The sequence below is a fragment of the Pseudophryne corroboree genome, chromosome 3, assembly GCF_028390025.1.
Source record: "Pseudophryne corroboree isolate aPseCor3 chromosome 3, aPseCor3.hap2, whole genome shotgun sequence".
NCBI lineage: Eukaryota > Metazoa > Chordata > Amphibia > Anura > Myobatrachidae > Pseudophryne > Pseudophryne corroboree.
The window spans coordinates 430646150-430663144 of NC_086446.1; the positions used below are offsets into that span (position 1 = coordinate 430646150).

At 44.1% G+C, this 16995-nt stretch overlaps 1 protein-coding gene across 7 annotated transcripts in view; it reads left to right on the forward strand.

The window, feature by feature from the left end:
- The window catches only part of LOC135055850 (bactericidal permeability-increasing protein-like), a 203603-nt gene that overhangs the window by 177381 nt on the left and 9227 nt on the right, over window positions 1-16995 (forward strand). For all 7 annotated transcript variants that reach the window (XM_063960386.1, XM_063960385.1, XM_063960388.1 and 4 more), the window contains 3 exons: window positions 5629-5688; window positions 5782-5949; window positions 16736-16803. In XM_063960386.1, the coding sequence (XP_063816456.1) occupies window positions 5629-5688; window positions 5782-5949; window positions 16736-16803 (296 nt within the window). The remainder of the gene's footprint in view (window positions 1-5628; window positions 5689-5781; window positions 5950-16735; window positions 16804-16995) is intronic.

Here is a 16995-nt window from a genome sequence, read left to right on the forward strand (position 1 = left end):
CTCACCCGGGGACGCTCGGGTTCACCAGCCCATATGGAGAGGTAAACTTCTATACACAATTGATTTACACATGCCGGTCACTCATATTGAAGTTTTTTCTACATGCAGCAAACGGTGTCTCATATATGAATCATATTCAGCAGCTGTAGCTACAGTGTCTCTTACGGACTGTAACATATTGTTACATTTGAACTTTCTATTAGCCATTTCAGTAAGTTCCATTGATACAGGAACCATTGTAACAGTTTAGATAATACACGTTTTTGCATTCATATATGGTAAATCAGTAATCTACGATTAATATTACTCATGAATTGGTTTTATTAAGTGGTAAAAGATTTTACTGGATCTTTGTGAATATTAAATATATATTTTATAAATATATCTGACTCTTTGGTTGTAACTGAACCTGGATAATTATGGTTGGATGTCATGAGCGCCTCTATTAATTTCTCTATCTGTTTATATTGGTAGGAGTAGCTCACAACTCCTTTGATAAAGCTAAATATTTATCTTATATAAAACCCTTTAAGAGGTCTAAGAACAATGTACGCTATTTACGTATGGAGCACCGTAAGGGTACGCACGTTGCGTAACACTCGCTTAGCCGTGGTCGAGACGCTCAAGCGTCACGTTCGCTCACGGCCAAGGGAACACAGGCAGGCACGCTATTGGCTGCCGACTAACGTAATGATTCGCTATAGCGTAGCGGACGCTCGGGACCACGAGGAGATCACCAGCGGCGCAGACGCTCACAATGTTAAACCTTTATATCTAAACCATAAACAGAGTATTATGCAGCAAAACCTTAGTGTAGTGATAGGGTGTAAATGCAACACCGTATAACCTTATTAACTCAAAAGCTGTTCGAGCGTCACCGACGCTCTGAGAATACTTAACACTATAAGAAATACACAGATACCGTGCTTAGGGTCCAACGCCTTATATATATATATATATATTATGGGCCCTCATTCCGAGTTGATCGCTCGTTCTTTTTCATCGCATCGCAGTGAAAATCCGCTTAGTACGCATGCGCAATGTTCGCACTGCGACTGCGCCAAGTTATTTTGCTAAGAAGATAGTATTTTTACTCACGGCTTTTTCATCGCTCCGGCGATCGTAGTGTGATTGACAGGAAATGGGTGTTACTGGGCGGAAACACGGCGTTTTATGGGCGTGTGGATGAAAACGCTACCGTTTCCGGAAAAACGCAGGAGTGGCCGGAGAAACGGGGGAGTGTCTGGGCGAACGCTGGGTGTGTTTGTGACGTCAAACCAGGAACGACAAGCACTGAACTGATCGCACAGGCAGAGTAAGTGTGGAGCTACTCTAAAACTGCTAAGTAGTTTGTGATCGCAATATTGCGAATACTTCGGTCGCAATTTTAAGAAGCTAAGATACACTCCCAGTAGGCGTAGGCTTAGCGTGTGTAACTCTGCTAAATTCGCCTTGCGACCGATCAACTCGGAATGAGGGCCATGAATGTTATACTTGCAAAAGAATTAATACAATACAAGTCATACACTACAATATAACATAGACTAACTAACCAGATAACTACACAGGAAATACAATACAATACAATTACGTTTTAAGGGAAAATAAGAGAGAAAGAGGAGAAGAGAGAGAGAGAGAGAGAGAGAGAAATGGCTCACAATAACAGTAAGAACAATATGATTGCGGAGAAAAACTTACGCACAAGGGGAAACGATCGCATGCGCCTCTGGATATCCAGCTCCCGATTATCAGCAATGAGAACCGTTGAAGAGAGTGAGCTGGATACCATCGGCTTGTCTATTTATGCCCCACACACAATACAATTCAATGGTCCCTACAATCTCATTGTTCATTGGGCACAGGAATTCGGCTTCGCATTATAACAAAAGGTCATAGGTTGATTCATACAGGTGGGCTGTGGCTACTTCCAACTGCTCAGGTGGGTGGGAAACTAGGTTTCCCGCCGCATGGCTAAGTAAGTGCAAATAATAGTAAATGGACATAAACTTCTTATGTCCATAACTATTCGCACGAGCGATTAATCCGCTCCAAACCAACACCGGAATATTGCTAATTAAATACTCTTCCGATGGATACTAAACACCACTGTATGACCCCTGTTGGACCCTTCGTACAATACAAAGAGGGATCTCTCTGTCCAGGAACATGCTATATTAACTAAACTTTCAGAATCTATCAAAGGGACCATGATCTTTAAAATACATTATATAGTTAAAATATGTAACGATTGAGTCGCACGCTACGATCACATAAACTCTACCGTAAATGCGCATACCGTGCGCCTGCGGGTGCACGCGACTGCGAGTATACGCACGGGAGAGTGTACGCATGCGCAGCGCGGACATGTATGAGGTGCAAATATGGTAGTGTGCATAGAGATATTTTTCTGACTTTGACACCTTATAGCGGCGAACGTGCCCTTCACACCATCGGTTCCAGGTTCGGTTTATTAAGATTGATTAATCTATAATTGTTAGACACAGGCGCAGCATAAAATTGGAGCCAGAGAGATACCTACCAATATTTATAAGACTGGGTTTCTAATGCTGGGTACACACTAGACAGATATATTGTTCGAGGGATGAACGATATATATCTGAGATGTGTACAGTATACTCTACGTCTGTGAATGATGTCATTCATACACACATCGCATTGGCCTTGCATAACAGACAATGCTGATATATCTTACTTATATATCAGCATGTCTGGCTGTGTATATAGGTGACCCGCCATCCACCCATACACTGGCTGCAGGGACCGCTGACACTAACATCACAACTGGGTGCACAAATCTTAATGGCCACCCAGTTGTGATGTCAGGACTAACATATTGAGTGGCCGATTGGTGTGTGTGCTTTCCAAATTGGCTGCTGTGTCGGTGAATCCACCTGTCGGCAGATCAGTCAGCATAGTGAGTACCCAGCCTACATAAATGTAGCAAATACAGAATAGTAATAGTCTTCAGCAATAACTCTAACTGCAACACACTTCAAATTGCTAAAGTCCACCCAATAGAACTTGTGATAAAATTTTAATATTTAGTTTGGATTGTTCAAAGTAAATGATGGCACAAAGGACCTAATTTAAGCACTGTTAAAAAAAGATACTAGTGTGACCTCTATTGTTATTTGCATTAGTGTTCTCAGATCGGGTGTGTATTGCGTGATCGGCGGTTTCGGCATACCGACGCCGGCATCCCACAGGTCGCTGCACTTACTACGCTGTGCGCTCGGTGGTGACCTGTGGTTGCCACAGGTTCTGTTCTTACTCTATGGGTGTCGTGGACATGGTCCCTGTTGGTCGGCATGCCGACTGCCAGGATTGTGAGAGTGCGGGATGTAGGCGGAGGTAATGTGACTGGCGGTCTCCTGACCGCCGATCACATAACTACATCCCCTCAGATCTATCTGAGCTATTGTGCAAGAGGCAAATGATAGACAATAGCTGATCTTGTGATAATCTGGGACACTCTAAACATTGCTGAACAACAAATACAGTACAGTGGGGATATATCTAAGATATGCACTGTTTGTGGTGCTTGCAGACCTTTATTGTTCCATACAGATAAAATAAAAATTGCAGGTGCACACTCTAGGCACCAAGCACTGCTAGTAACAATAATAATAGTAAACAATTTAACATAGAGCAAAAATTAGGTGTTTGACCATAATCTTTGCCCAAAAATCTATGGGCCCACTCACCGTGTCCAGGTGACCTCATCATCAGGTGGGCCCCTAACAAGTCCAGGGCACGGGACCCCCGAAGTCAGCACATGCCTACTACCCCAAGGCACGACACTAGTGAGAAGTTAAAATGTTAGTACTGTAAGTGTTAATAAGAAGCATAACCTATATGTCAAGAATGTTAGTGTGGCATTGTTGCCTTGGGGCATCACATTGTAATATTTAGATCAGCACCTTTTTAGCACTTTATTATTATTTTACTACTTCTGTAAAACCTATTAATATTACCTCTAACCCATGTAAAACTAATAATACATAGCTAATGCTTCTTATTAACACTTACTAACACTTTAACCTCTTACTAGTGTTATGCCTTGGGGGAGTAAGACTGTGCTGATTTGGGGGGCGGGGGGTCCTGTGCCCTGGACTTGTACCTTAGGGACTGTTAGGAACCCACCTGATGATGTCATCTGAATGCAGTGGGTGCACCCATGTATTTTTGGTAAATGATGACAATCACCTTATTTTTAAAGTTTATTGTTATTATTATTATTATTCGCAGTACTTGGTGCCTAGGGTGTGCACTTGCATATTTTCTTCTTACTCTGTGGAACTACAATGATCAGCATGGTAGCACCTATCGTTATGTTTGGATTTAGGGTGTGCAACCTAGTGCCCTCCCCAAAGACCTTTATTGTTGTCTATATTAAAACTTATTTTTCAAGATGAGATGAATTTAATTAATCAACTTGTACATGCTTTAACGTTAGTAACTAACTAGATTTCTTTCTTGCCTTCCTCAGTGATTTTTGTAGTCTGGCATATACATAATCAAGAAGGGTTTATTGTAATTGCCCTTATTCATGAGAACAGTATTGCTGCTATGTTCAAAGAAAATAAGTAAGGTGTGTACACATGGTGAGATTCGGGCTATGCCCGATTCTCACTATGCGACAGGGGGCCGGGTCGGCACATAGTCAGTATCGCAAGCACATAATGACTGTGCTTGCGATACTGACTATGTGCGATTTTGGCTAAGTGTCAATTTTGACTATATCATCTATAGAGATAGTCAAAATTGACTTGCCTGCACAATCTATCTTTTCTTTCGATGCCGACCACGCGGGACTACGCATCGGCATCGAATCGGGATCAAAAGGTGACTGTCACCTTGCGATCTGCAGTAACTTTTCTTCCGATTTTGACTAAATAGTCAGAATCGGAAGAAAAAATCTCACCGTGTGTACACACCATAACTCTGCTTTGCGATATAAAAACAAAGCTGAAATGTACAGACTGAAGCCAGAAAAAGATAAATGTGATATTTAGCAAAACTGGGTGATTGCATGTGATACTCAATAAAAGAAAAGACCATTTAAGTATTTGTTTACTAGTAACATACTAGTAACCCAGTTTGAAATACAATTAAAGGTATTTATATTGGGTGTGGGATGTAAGGTAGATAGTAACTAGGTCGACAGTGTCTAGGTCGACAGGGTCTCTAGGTCGACAGGGTCTTTAGGTCAACATGGTCTAGGTTGACAGGTCAAAAGGTCAACATGAGTTTTTTTATGTTTTTTGGTGTCGTTCTCTTCGTAGAGTGACCTGGAACCCCAATTAGTGCACCGTGTCCCCTCGCATGGCTTGCGCTTCGGGAAAGATTACCGTTCCAACTGTAGTCCACGTGGATCGTTAAGTATGAAAAGGTTAAAAAAAAAGAAAAAAATTGTGAAAAACTCATGTCGACCTTTTGACCTGTCAACCTAGAGACCCTGTTGACCTAGTTACTGTCAACCAATAGTGGTTGACCTAGTTACTGTCGACCTAGAGACCGGATCCCGTTTATATTTAGTACATACAATAATTATATTACATATTAGTCCTGTTTCAAAGGTAATGACAAATACCAATTCCACCACAGATTCCTAAGGATTTTAACATTAGACTGAACACTTCCTCATTCGGGGCACTGATACCTCAGGTAAGAGGCAAGGTCTGTTCTCATAAAGTTTGATACAATCTTCAACAAAGTAATATTTTCCATCCTTGCTACTACAGTATATTTTTGTTACAGTTATCGAAGATGTACCCCAATATGCTTATGAAACTGCAGATTTCATCTACCTCAGCTCCATCTTTGGACATAAAACCTGGAAATGTATCTATCTCACCAAAAATGGATATCCAAGCATATGCCATCTTACCCAATGCCTCTTTGGCTCCTGTTTTCCTTCTGAACCTGGTAGGTTATACTAGTGGAAAAAATATATACCGTATATACTCGAGTATAAGTCGACCCGAATATAGGGGGTAATTCCAAGTTGATCGCAGCAGGATTTTTGATAGCAATTGGGCAAAACCATGTGCACTGCAGGGGAGGCAGATATAACATGTGCAGAGAGAGTTAGATTTGGGTGGGTTAGTTTGTTTCTGTGCAGGGTAAATACTGGCTGCTTTTTTTTTTACACTGCAAATTAGATTGCAGATTGAACACACCCCACCCAAATCTAACTCTCTCTGCACATGTTATATCTACCCCTCCTGCAGTGCTCATGGTTTTGCCCAATTGCTAACTTTCTTGCTGCTGCGATCAACTCAGAATGAGGGCCATAAGCCGAGGCACCTAATTTTACCACAAAAACCTGGGAAAACGTATTGACTCGAGTATAAGCCAAGGGTGGGAAATGCAGCTCTACCCGTACACAGACCCCACAGTGCCAGATATGCCCCACAGTGCCAGATATGCCCCACAGTGCCAGATGTGCCAGATATGTCCCACAGTGCCAGATATGTCCCACAGTGCCAGATGTGCCAGACGTGCCCCACAGTGCCAGACGTGCCCCACAGTGCCAGATGCACCCCACAGTGCCAGGTGTGCCAGATGTGCCCCACAGTGCCAGATGTGCCCCACAGTGCCAGGTGTGCCCCACAGTGCCAGGTGTGCCAGATATGCCCCACAGTGCCAGGTGTGCCAGATATGCCCCACAGTGCCAGGTCTGCCAGATATGCCCCACAGTGCTAGATACTTACCCTTCCGTCGCTCCCGCGCTGTCTTCTGAAGGAGGGACACGGAGAGCGGCTCTCCTGTGTCCCTCCTGCATCTCCGGCGGCAGCGGCGTGTGTTATAGGAAGTGCCGGTTCGTGCACTTCCTTTACCACTCAGACGCCGCTGCCGATGGAGATGCAGGAGGGACACAGGAGAGCCGCGCGCTGCGCTCTCCGTGTCCCTCCTTCAGAAGACAGCGCGGGAGCGACGGAGGGTAAGTATCTAGCACTGTGGGGCATATCTGGCACTGTGGGGCATATCTGGCAGACCTGGCACTGTGGGGCATATCTGGCACTCTAAAGCTGACTCGAGTATAAGCCGAGGTGGCTTTTTCAGCACAAAAAAAAGTTCTGAAAAAGTCGGCTTATACTCTATTATATACGAGCTTTTAACATGCATTCATATAAGAGTAACCATTATTCTCACAAACACAAAAAAACATAATTAGTCCAACGTGGCTGTAATCTCTTATGCCTCAAAATGAAGGGCGTAGCTATAATACTGTAGGTGCAGCTGCTGTGGGGCCCAACACCATCCTCACTGATGCTGGGAGGAGGCATGGCCCAGGAATGTCCCAGCATTGACTGAATATGGCAAGACAGAGCCAGCAGTCAGTGAACAGATCCAGGGTAGGGATGGCCATCAACCAATAGCCAGAACTGGATGTTTACATTGAAAGTAATTGAACATGTTAGTGTACATCTAGCGGGAGACATTTAGCTCAGGGAGAATCATTCTGGATCAATAAATTAAGCACTTTATTTCCTAAAGGTTTAAATGAAGTGTGTGACATAGTACCTTTAGTTCATAGGGGTTTCTATCATGGATGCAATGTGTGCGGTACACACTGGCCCCTGAGTCCAGGGGAAGCCCGCACGGCACACATTGCACCCATATTTTAGTACTCACCTCTCCGGAGTCCACCGTCGGACGCTGCAGTCGCAGCCGTCGTGGAAGAAAATCCCTTCCAAAATGGGCACCGCGCATGCGCAGTACAAATTTTGTCAGCACATGCACATTAGACTCTCCCTCAATGCTAGAGCCTACGGCACCGTGGAGAGGAGGGGGCCCAACCAGAGTCTGCACATGGGCCCCCTCCTCTCTTAAGATGCCTCTGCTTTAATATGATTGTTTTTATGACTGTATGTATTTTTATGACTGCCTTCACTTTTACTCATCCTTTTTTAAGCTAGGGTTGATGTAAATCATGTATATATTTCCCTTTGTATACTGAATATGTATTTTCATCCTTCTATGTATTTTTCTACTTGATATACATGCTACTGTATGTATATGTATATATATATATATATATATATATATATATAAAAATATATACAGATGATAGGCGGAACTTGGAGACTTTCAATAAGTGAAAAGCATGACCTGTTTAATTGATGTTACGGGGACCTTTCCCCCGTCTTCGTCAATCAGGTCTGAATTAGGCCCTAAGTGCCTAATTAGGTGTATACATTTTTAGCGTCATGTTAATCTAGGTTTCAAAACAATCATTTTTTAACAATTATTTTACCGACAATCTGTCGATTTTTGTTTCATTTTAAATTGGAAGATTGTTAGCAGCTTCTTTAGCATCCACCCAAAACTGTCTTCATTCCGAGAATTCCTCTGATCCCCTCAGGTTACTATTTCCAGTTCAAATGGCTGCAGGTCCAGGTAAAAGACTGCTATGCCATGACCATTAACAAAACTCAGGGGCAGAGTTTGAAAGCGGCTGGGGTGTATCTGAGTAGTGACTGCTTCTCCCATGGCCAGTTGTATGTTGCCTGTTCCAGAGTCAGCTCATCTGACAGCCTGGCCATTCTCCAGCCAGAAAAGACTAAAAATGTAGTTTACCAGGAAAGCCTTAACAATAATAGTTGAAATTCCGTAGCAAAACATGGGTATTCAGTTTACTGATATCTGAAAGACTGTAATCGTAAGTCGATTACCAAGTGAAGGGATAAGGTGCATACGCACTGGGCAATTTTGAGCTCAACGTAGCAAATTTGGGGCGTTTTGAGCTACTTTGAGCTCAAAATTGCTAGTGTGTATGGCCGGGCGATGAGCGCGAACTGCTGATGCAAGTTTACCGCATTATCGCTAGCCGTTGCCGTCCTACTGTGAAAAGTGGTTCATCCCTGTGAGTCAATGGGCCGTGTGAAAATCGCTCAGTGTGTATTCACTGTGCGATTTTACAGCCAGCAATTTTCAAATCATCGCTCAGCATACACATAGGGGCAAAAACGCCCAGTGTCTATGCACCTTTAAGAAACTGGACCCTGTTTATACATAGTATGTTCATGCAGAACTTAACCAGTGGTAGATATGAGGAGGGTTTTTAACAGGACGCAACCCCCTAACAAAGTCCATTATGACAAAACACGCTGAGCGTGGTTAAGCTGGTGATGCATGCGCACTGTCCCAATGCCAGAATCAGGCTTGTATCGGGTGGATGGGCAAAGTCCCCTGAAAAAGGGTATGGGAGACAGGAAGCGCTGGCAATCCAGAATGCAGGGGTAACGCCTATGTTTGAGTATACTGTACATGCGTGCAATTGTGCACTATGACAAGACCTTTACATTGTACGTGTTTTTAAACTGGTGTGAGAAAAATAATAACTGCTACAAAGTACTTTTACTGTTATGCATCCTGATCTTTTGTGCAAATATATATATATATATATATATATATATATATATATATGTATATGTATGTGTGTGTGTGTATACATATATCTATATATCTATGTCATACATACTCATCAGCTAATTAAATTCCAATCTATATTTCATTTAAAATTAGGAATGTTAGTTTCCACAATTTAGCAATAATTTGTCATACTCCCCAACCACTACACGGTCTCCCTTCTGGTGAGTCCCTACACTGACTCTCAGAAAACGTGAGCATTGCTCTGCATTATTTGTCTCAATTTATTACACATATTTTAGATACAATGGGTTTAAGTACTGGCTCACTTTCTTAAAGAGAGAACCACACCCAAGCATATTAATATTGAGCATCTGGGAAATGAGGTGACAAAACGTGACTTACATATGGGAAATAAGGGTGCAAGAAAAAGTGTGACCATAAAATTTGGCATAAACAATTGGTTTTAATCCACATACAGTTTGGAATTTTCTTGCGTCTTTTGCTGCATTTGTGTCTAAAACCAGGGGCGGATTGGAAACGAAAAGTGGCTCTGTAAAATTTTGTAGAAGTGGCCCTACATAGGCAGCACAAGAGGTATTACTCTGTACTTCAGATATGGAATAACAGAATGAATGAGGACAATGCATTCTGTGCGGTAGGCAACACACAAAACAGGCCCCACAGCCTAACAGGAATTTTCATGGTTAGTCCTATGGCCAATCCACCCCTGAGTGGGACACACATGGCATCTTCCAGTGTGCGCGGTGTTTAGAGAAGTACCTTTCTAGGTGCTGTTTGCTCATGGTTTCATTTACATGGTATAAGGTGCACCAGAAAATGGGCACATAAAAAACAGAGGCATATTTCCTGACTTTTTGTAGGCAGCAGGAGGGACCATTGCATGCACCTGGAATTGGGGGGCATGGCCTGTGGAAAATGCCTTACCCGCGAGCCATGCCCACATTTTTGTCTCTGTGGGGACATGCCCAGCACTCCAGTAGCTGCTGGACATGGCCCCAATTAGTGATGTGCAACAGACATTTTTCGGGTTTTGTGTTTTGGTTTTGGATTCGGTTCCGCGGCCGTGTTTTGGATTCGGACGCGTTTTGGCAAAACCTCCCTGAAAATTTTGTCGGATTCGGGTATGTTTTGTATTCGGGTGTTTTTTTACAAAAACCCCTCAAAAACAGCTTAAATCATAGAATTTGGGGGTCATTTTGATCCCATATTATTATTAACCTCAATAACCATAACTTTCACTCATTTTCAGTCTATTCTGAACACCTCGCACCTCACAACATTATTTTTAATCCTAAAATTTGCACAGAGGTCGCTGGATGACTAAGCTAAGCGACCGAAGTGGCCGACACAAACACCTGGCCCATCTAGGAGTGGCACTGCAGTGTGAGGCAGGATGGCACTTCAAAAAAGTAGTCCCCAAACAGCACATGATGCAAAGAAAAATGAAAGAAAAATGAAAGAAAAAAGAGGTGCAAGATGGAATTGTCCTTGGGCCCTCCCAACCACCCTTATGTTGTATAAACAGGACATGCATACTTTAACAAACCCATCATTTCAGCGACAGGGTCTGCCACACAACTGTGACTGAAATGACTGGTTGGTTTGGGCCCCCACCAAAAAAGAAGCAATCAATCTCTCCTTGCACAAACTGGCTCTACAGAGGCAAGATGTCCACCTCCTCCTCATTGTCCGATTCCTCACCCCTTTCACTGTGTACAGCCCCCTCCTCACAGATTATTAATTCGTCCCCACTAGAATCCACCATCTCAGGTCCCTGTGTACTTTCTGGAGGCAATCGCTGGTGAATGTCTCCACGGAGAAATTGATTATAATTCATTTTGATGAACATCATCTTCTCCACATTTTCTGGAAGTAACCTCGTACGCCGATTGCTGACGAGGTGAGCGGCTGCACTAAACACTCTTTCGGAGTACACACTGGAGGGTGGGCAACTTAGGTAAAATAAAGCCAGTTTGTGCAAGGGCCTCCAAATTGCCTCTTTTTCCTGCCAGTATACGTACAGACTGTCTGACGTGCCTACTTGGATGCGGTCACTCATATAATCCTCCACCATTCTTTCAAATGGTAAGAGAATCATATGCAGTGACAGTAGACGACATGTCAGTAATCGTTGGCAGCTCCTTCAGTCCGGACCAGATGTCAGCACTCGCTCCAGACTGCCCTGCATCACCGCCAGCGGGTGGGCTCGGAAGTCTTAGCCTTTTCCTCGCACCCACAGTTGTGGGAGAATGTGAAGGAGGAGCTGTTGACGGGTCACGCTCCGCTTCACTTGACCATTTTCTCACCAGCAGGTCTTTGAACCTCTGCAGACTTGTGTCTGCCGGAAAGAGAGATACAACGTAGGTTTTAAATCTAGGATCGAGCACGGTGGCCTGCTCTGATTTCAACAGATTGACCACCCGTGAATCCTGGTTAAGTGAATTAAGGGCTCCATCCACAAGTCCCACATGCCTAGCGGAATCGCTCTGTTTTAGCTCCTCCTTCAATGTCTCCAGCTTCTTCTGCAAAAGCCTGATGAGTGGAATGACCTGACTCAGGATGGCAGTGTCTGAACTGACTTCACGTGTGGCAAGTTCAAAGTGTTGCAGAACCTTGCACAACGTTGAAATCACTCTTCACTGCACTTGAGTCAGGTGCATTCCCCCTACTTTGCCTATATCGTAGGCAGATGTATAGGCTTGAATGGCCTTTTGCTGCTCCTCCATCCTCTGAAGCATATAGAGGGTTGAATTCCACCTCGTTGCCACCTCTTGCTTCAGATGATGGCAGGGCAGGTTCAGGACTGTTTGCTGGTGCTCCAGTCTTCGGCACGCGGTGGCTGAATGCCGAAAGTGGCCCGCAATTCTTCGGGCCACCGACAGTATCTCTTGCACGCCCCTGTCATTTTTTAAATAATTCTGCACCACCAAAACATGGGACGTGCTAGAATTTGCCCAGATGTAATGCACGCACAATATTGCTGGCGTTGTCCGATGTCAAAAAATCCCCAGGAGAGTTCATTTGGGGTAAGCCATTCTGCGATGATGTTCCTCAGTTTCCGTTTCTGGAAAGCGGTGATACAAAGCATAGCCTGCCTAGGAACGAGTTGGCGTTTGCGAGATGCTGCTACTGGTGCCGCTGCTGCTGTTCTTGCTGCGGGAGGCAATACATCTACCCAGTGGGCTGTCACAGTCATATAGTCCTGAGTCTGCCCTGCTCCACTTGTCCACATGTCCGTGGTTAAGTGGACATTGGGTACAACTGCATTTTTTTAGGACACTAGTGACTCTTTTTCTGAGGTCTGTGTACATTTTCGGTATCGCCTGTCTAGAGAAATGGAACCTAGATGGTATTTGGTACCGGGGACACAGTATCTTAATCTGTAGTTGCCTGTGAATTAACGGTGGATACCGGAAACACGTTTCTCACCGCCCAGGCTGCTGGAAGTAGTACAAGTGGTCTTCCGACTTCCCCTCTGGGATGACGATCGACTGCCAGCAGCAACAACAGCAGCGCCAGCAGCAGTAGGCATTACACTCAAGGATGCATCGGAGGAATCCCAGGCAGGAGGACTCGTCAGACTTGCCAGTGACATGGCCTGCAGGACTAATGGCTTTCCTGTGTAAGGAGGAAATTGACACTGAGGGAGTTGGTGGTGTGGTTTACAGGAGCTTGGTTACAAGAGGAAGGGATTTAGTGGTCAGTGGACTGCTTCCTCTGTCATCCAAAGTTTTTGAACTTGTCACTGATTTATGATGAATGCGCTGCAGGTGACGTATAAGGGAGAATGTTCCGAGGTGGTTAAAGGCCTTACCCCTACTTATTACAGCTTGACAAAGGCAACACACGGCTTGACTCCTGTTGTCCGCATTTGTGTTAAAATAATTCCACACCGAAGAGGTGATTTTTTTTGTAATTTGACCAGGCATGTCAATGGCCATATTCGTCCCACGGACAACAGGTGTCTCCCCGGGTGCCTGAATTAAACAAACCACCTCACCATCAGAATCCTCCTTGTCAATTTCCTCCTCAGTGCCAGCAACACCCATATCCTAATCGTGGTGTACTTCAACAGTGACATCTTAAATTTGACTATCAGGAACTGGACTGCGGGTGCTCCTTCCAGCACTTGCAGGGGGCGTGCAAATGGTGGAAGGCGTAACCTCTTCCCGTCCAGTGTTGGGAAGGTCAGGCATCGCAGCCGAGACAATTGGACTCTCCTTGGGGATTTGTGATTTAGAAGAACGCTCAGTTCTTTGCTGTGCTTTTGCCAGCTTAAGTCTTTTCATTTTTCTAGCGAGAGGATGAGTGCTTCCATCCTCATGTGAAGCTGAACCACTAGCCATGAACATAGGCCATGGCCTCAGCCGTTTCTTGCCACTCCGTGTCGTAAATGGCATATTGGCAAGTTTACGCTTCTCAGACGCTTTTAATTTTGATTTTTGGGTCACTTTACTGAACTTCTGTGTTTTGGATTTTACATGCTCTCTACTATGACATTGGGCATTGGCCTTGGCAGACGACGTTGATGGCATTTCATCGTCTCGGCCATGACTAGTGGCAGCAGCTTCAGCACGAGGTGGAAGTGGATCTTGATCTTTCCCTATTTCACCCTCCACATTTTTGTTCTCCATTTTTTAATGTGTTTAATTATATGCCAGTATCAATAGCAATGGACTACTACTATATATACTGCGCACAACTGAAATTCACCACAGGTATGGATGGATAGTATACTTGATGACACAGAGGCAGGTACAGCAGTGGCCTACTGTACCGTACTGCTATATATTATATACTGGTGGTCAGCAAACTGTGCAAAACTGAAATGCACCATAGGTATGGATGGATAGTATACTTGACGACACAGAGGTAGGTAGAGCAGTGGCCTACTGTACCGTAATGCTATATATTATATACTGGTGGTCAGCAAACTGTGCAAAACTTAAATGCACCACAGGTATGGATGGATAGTATACTTGAAGACACACAGGTAGGTAGAGCAGTGGCCTACTGTACCGTACTGCTATATATTATATACTGGTGGTCAGCAAACTGTGCAAAACTGAAATGCACTACAGGTATGGATGGATAGTATACTTGACGACACAGAGGTAGGTAGAGCAGTGGCCTTCTGTACCGTAATCCTATATATTATATACTGGTGGTCAGCAAAATTATGCACTGTACTCCTACTATATACTACAATGCAGCACAGATATGGAGCGTTTTTCAGGCAGAGAACGTATAATACTGGTGGTCACTGGTCAGCAAAACTCTGCACTGTACTCCTCCTATATAATACTGCTGGTCCCCAGTCCCCACAATAAAGCAGTGTGAGCACAGATATATGCAGCACACTGAGCACAGATATGGAGTGTTTTTCAGGCAGACAACGTATACTGGTGGTCACTGGTCAGCAAAACTCTGCACTGTACTCCTCCTATAATACTGCTGGTCCCCAGAATAAAGATATGCAGCCCCCTGAAACAAAGTGAGAGGACGCCAGCTACGTCCTCTCACTATCATTTCCAATGCACGAGTGAAAAATGGCGGTGACACGCGGCTCCTTATATAGAATCCGAATCTCGCGAGAATCCGACAGCGGGATGATGACGTTCGGCGCGCTCGGGTTAACCGAGCCATACGGGAGAATACGAGTATGCCTCGGACCCGTGTAAAATGGGTGAAGTTCAGGGGGGTTCGGTTTCCGAGGAACCGAACCCGCTCATCTCTAGCCCCAATCCCTCTCTCCTGTGAATAGATGCCGTGCGCATGCGCACAGCATCTATTGATCGCTGCTGTGGGCTTCCCTGCTTCATCCCCCACCATGGAACACTGCAGCCTGCGGCACTGTCCCTCTAGAATCCAGGGTAGTAGGGAGGTATATAGAAGCATGATTTAGATTTTATTTTCCATTTCTAGTTTGCAGATGCATAACCTGTATGTGCTGGACGGACTTATGTGGCAGGATGTAATGGAGTCCTAGATCGCTGGACGTGCGGTCAGTCTTGGGCAATTTTTTAAAGTGGCAATCACTTACAAGGCATGATTTTGTTTGCTAATGATGGTCCCTTTAAAAAAAGTCAGAGATCGGCCGGCATACCGCACCTCTGGCATTTTCGGACTACATTACATACCACAGAGTGTCTGCATTTAGGGGCTGAGGCATAGTTGTTTGAAAAATCAGCATAAAATACTATTTAAACAGTGTATTTTTGCCCATTTAAAAAAAGGCTCTTTATTGTCAACATATGTGCATGGTGCACTTTAAATTACCAGTGTGTATTTGTATGTTTTCAAGCAGATGCAAAAAAAACACAGCTATACCAGCATATATGCGTATTTCTGCAAATCTGCATGAGCCGCATTTTAGGCAACGGTCCCTTACGCGGAACTCCTCCCTTTTCATCTCCACAGCCATAATAAGGTGCAGTTTGGCAATTCTCTTTGTGAGCAAAAGCAATCCAAATTTGCTCAAATTACGCTACATACAGTAAACTGGTGTTTTTTCAGGTCCTTCGTGTACTCTGTAACTAAAGTCTTCTGATTGCAAATTAGTGTACATTGGCCCTCATTCCGAGTTGTTCGCTCGCAAGGCGATTTTAGCAGAGTTGCTCACGCTAAGCCTACGCCTACTGGGAGTGTATCTTAGCATCTTAAAATTGCGAACGATGTATTCGCAATATTGCGATTACAAACTTCTTAGCAGTTTCAGAGTAGCTCCACACTTACTCGGCATCTGCGATCAGTTCAGTGCTTGTCGTTCCTGGTTTGACGTCATAAACACACCCAGCGTTCGCCCAGACACTCCCCTGTTTCTCCGGCCACTCCTGCGTTTTTTCCGGAAACGGTAGCGTTTTTTCCCACACGCCCATAAAACGGCCTGTTTCCGCCCAGTAACACCCATTTCCTGTCAATCACACTACGATCGCCGGAGCGATGAAAAAGCCGTGAGTAAAAATACTGACTTCATAGCAAATTTACTTGGCGCAGTCACAGTGCGAACATTGCGCATGCGCACTAAGTGGAAAATCGCTGCGATGCGATGAAATTTACCGAGCGAACGACTCGGAATGAGGGCCATTATATGCAGCCAACCAAGAATTGTTTTATCTTCTGCACAATAATTCAGTAATCAGTGTAATGATGTTCATATTACTCCCACCAATTAAAAATATGAAAGTTCATATCACAATGCACCTGTACATTCCTTAGTGCTTGTCTGATGTACACAATACTATCTATTTCTTCTGAAATACCTAATGATTTTGATCTTTGGATTTTCATGTGCCTGGTACAATTTCTCTAGACAACCGCTGCTCTGGCAAAAGTGGGTGTGACCTCAAGCCGGATTTCAGGGAACCTTGAAGTTAGCAAGTAAGTAATTAGTAACTCGGCTTCTTACACTAAAATTTGTCTAATTGTCTCATTAGATGTATCAAGCCTTCTAAAAGTGGATAAGTGCAACCATCCAGCTTCTACCTATTATTTTATAAAATATGCATACCTCAAAGCTGGGAAACTTATCCATTTCGCCACTCTTTAAAAGACCTGATACATCTCCCCCAA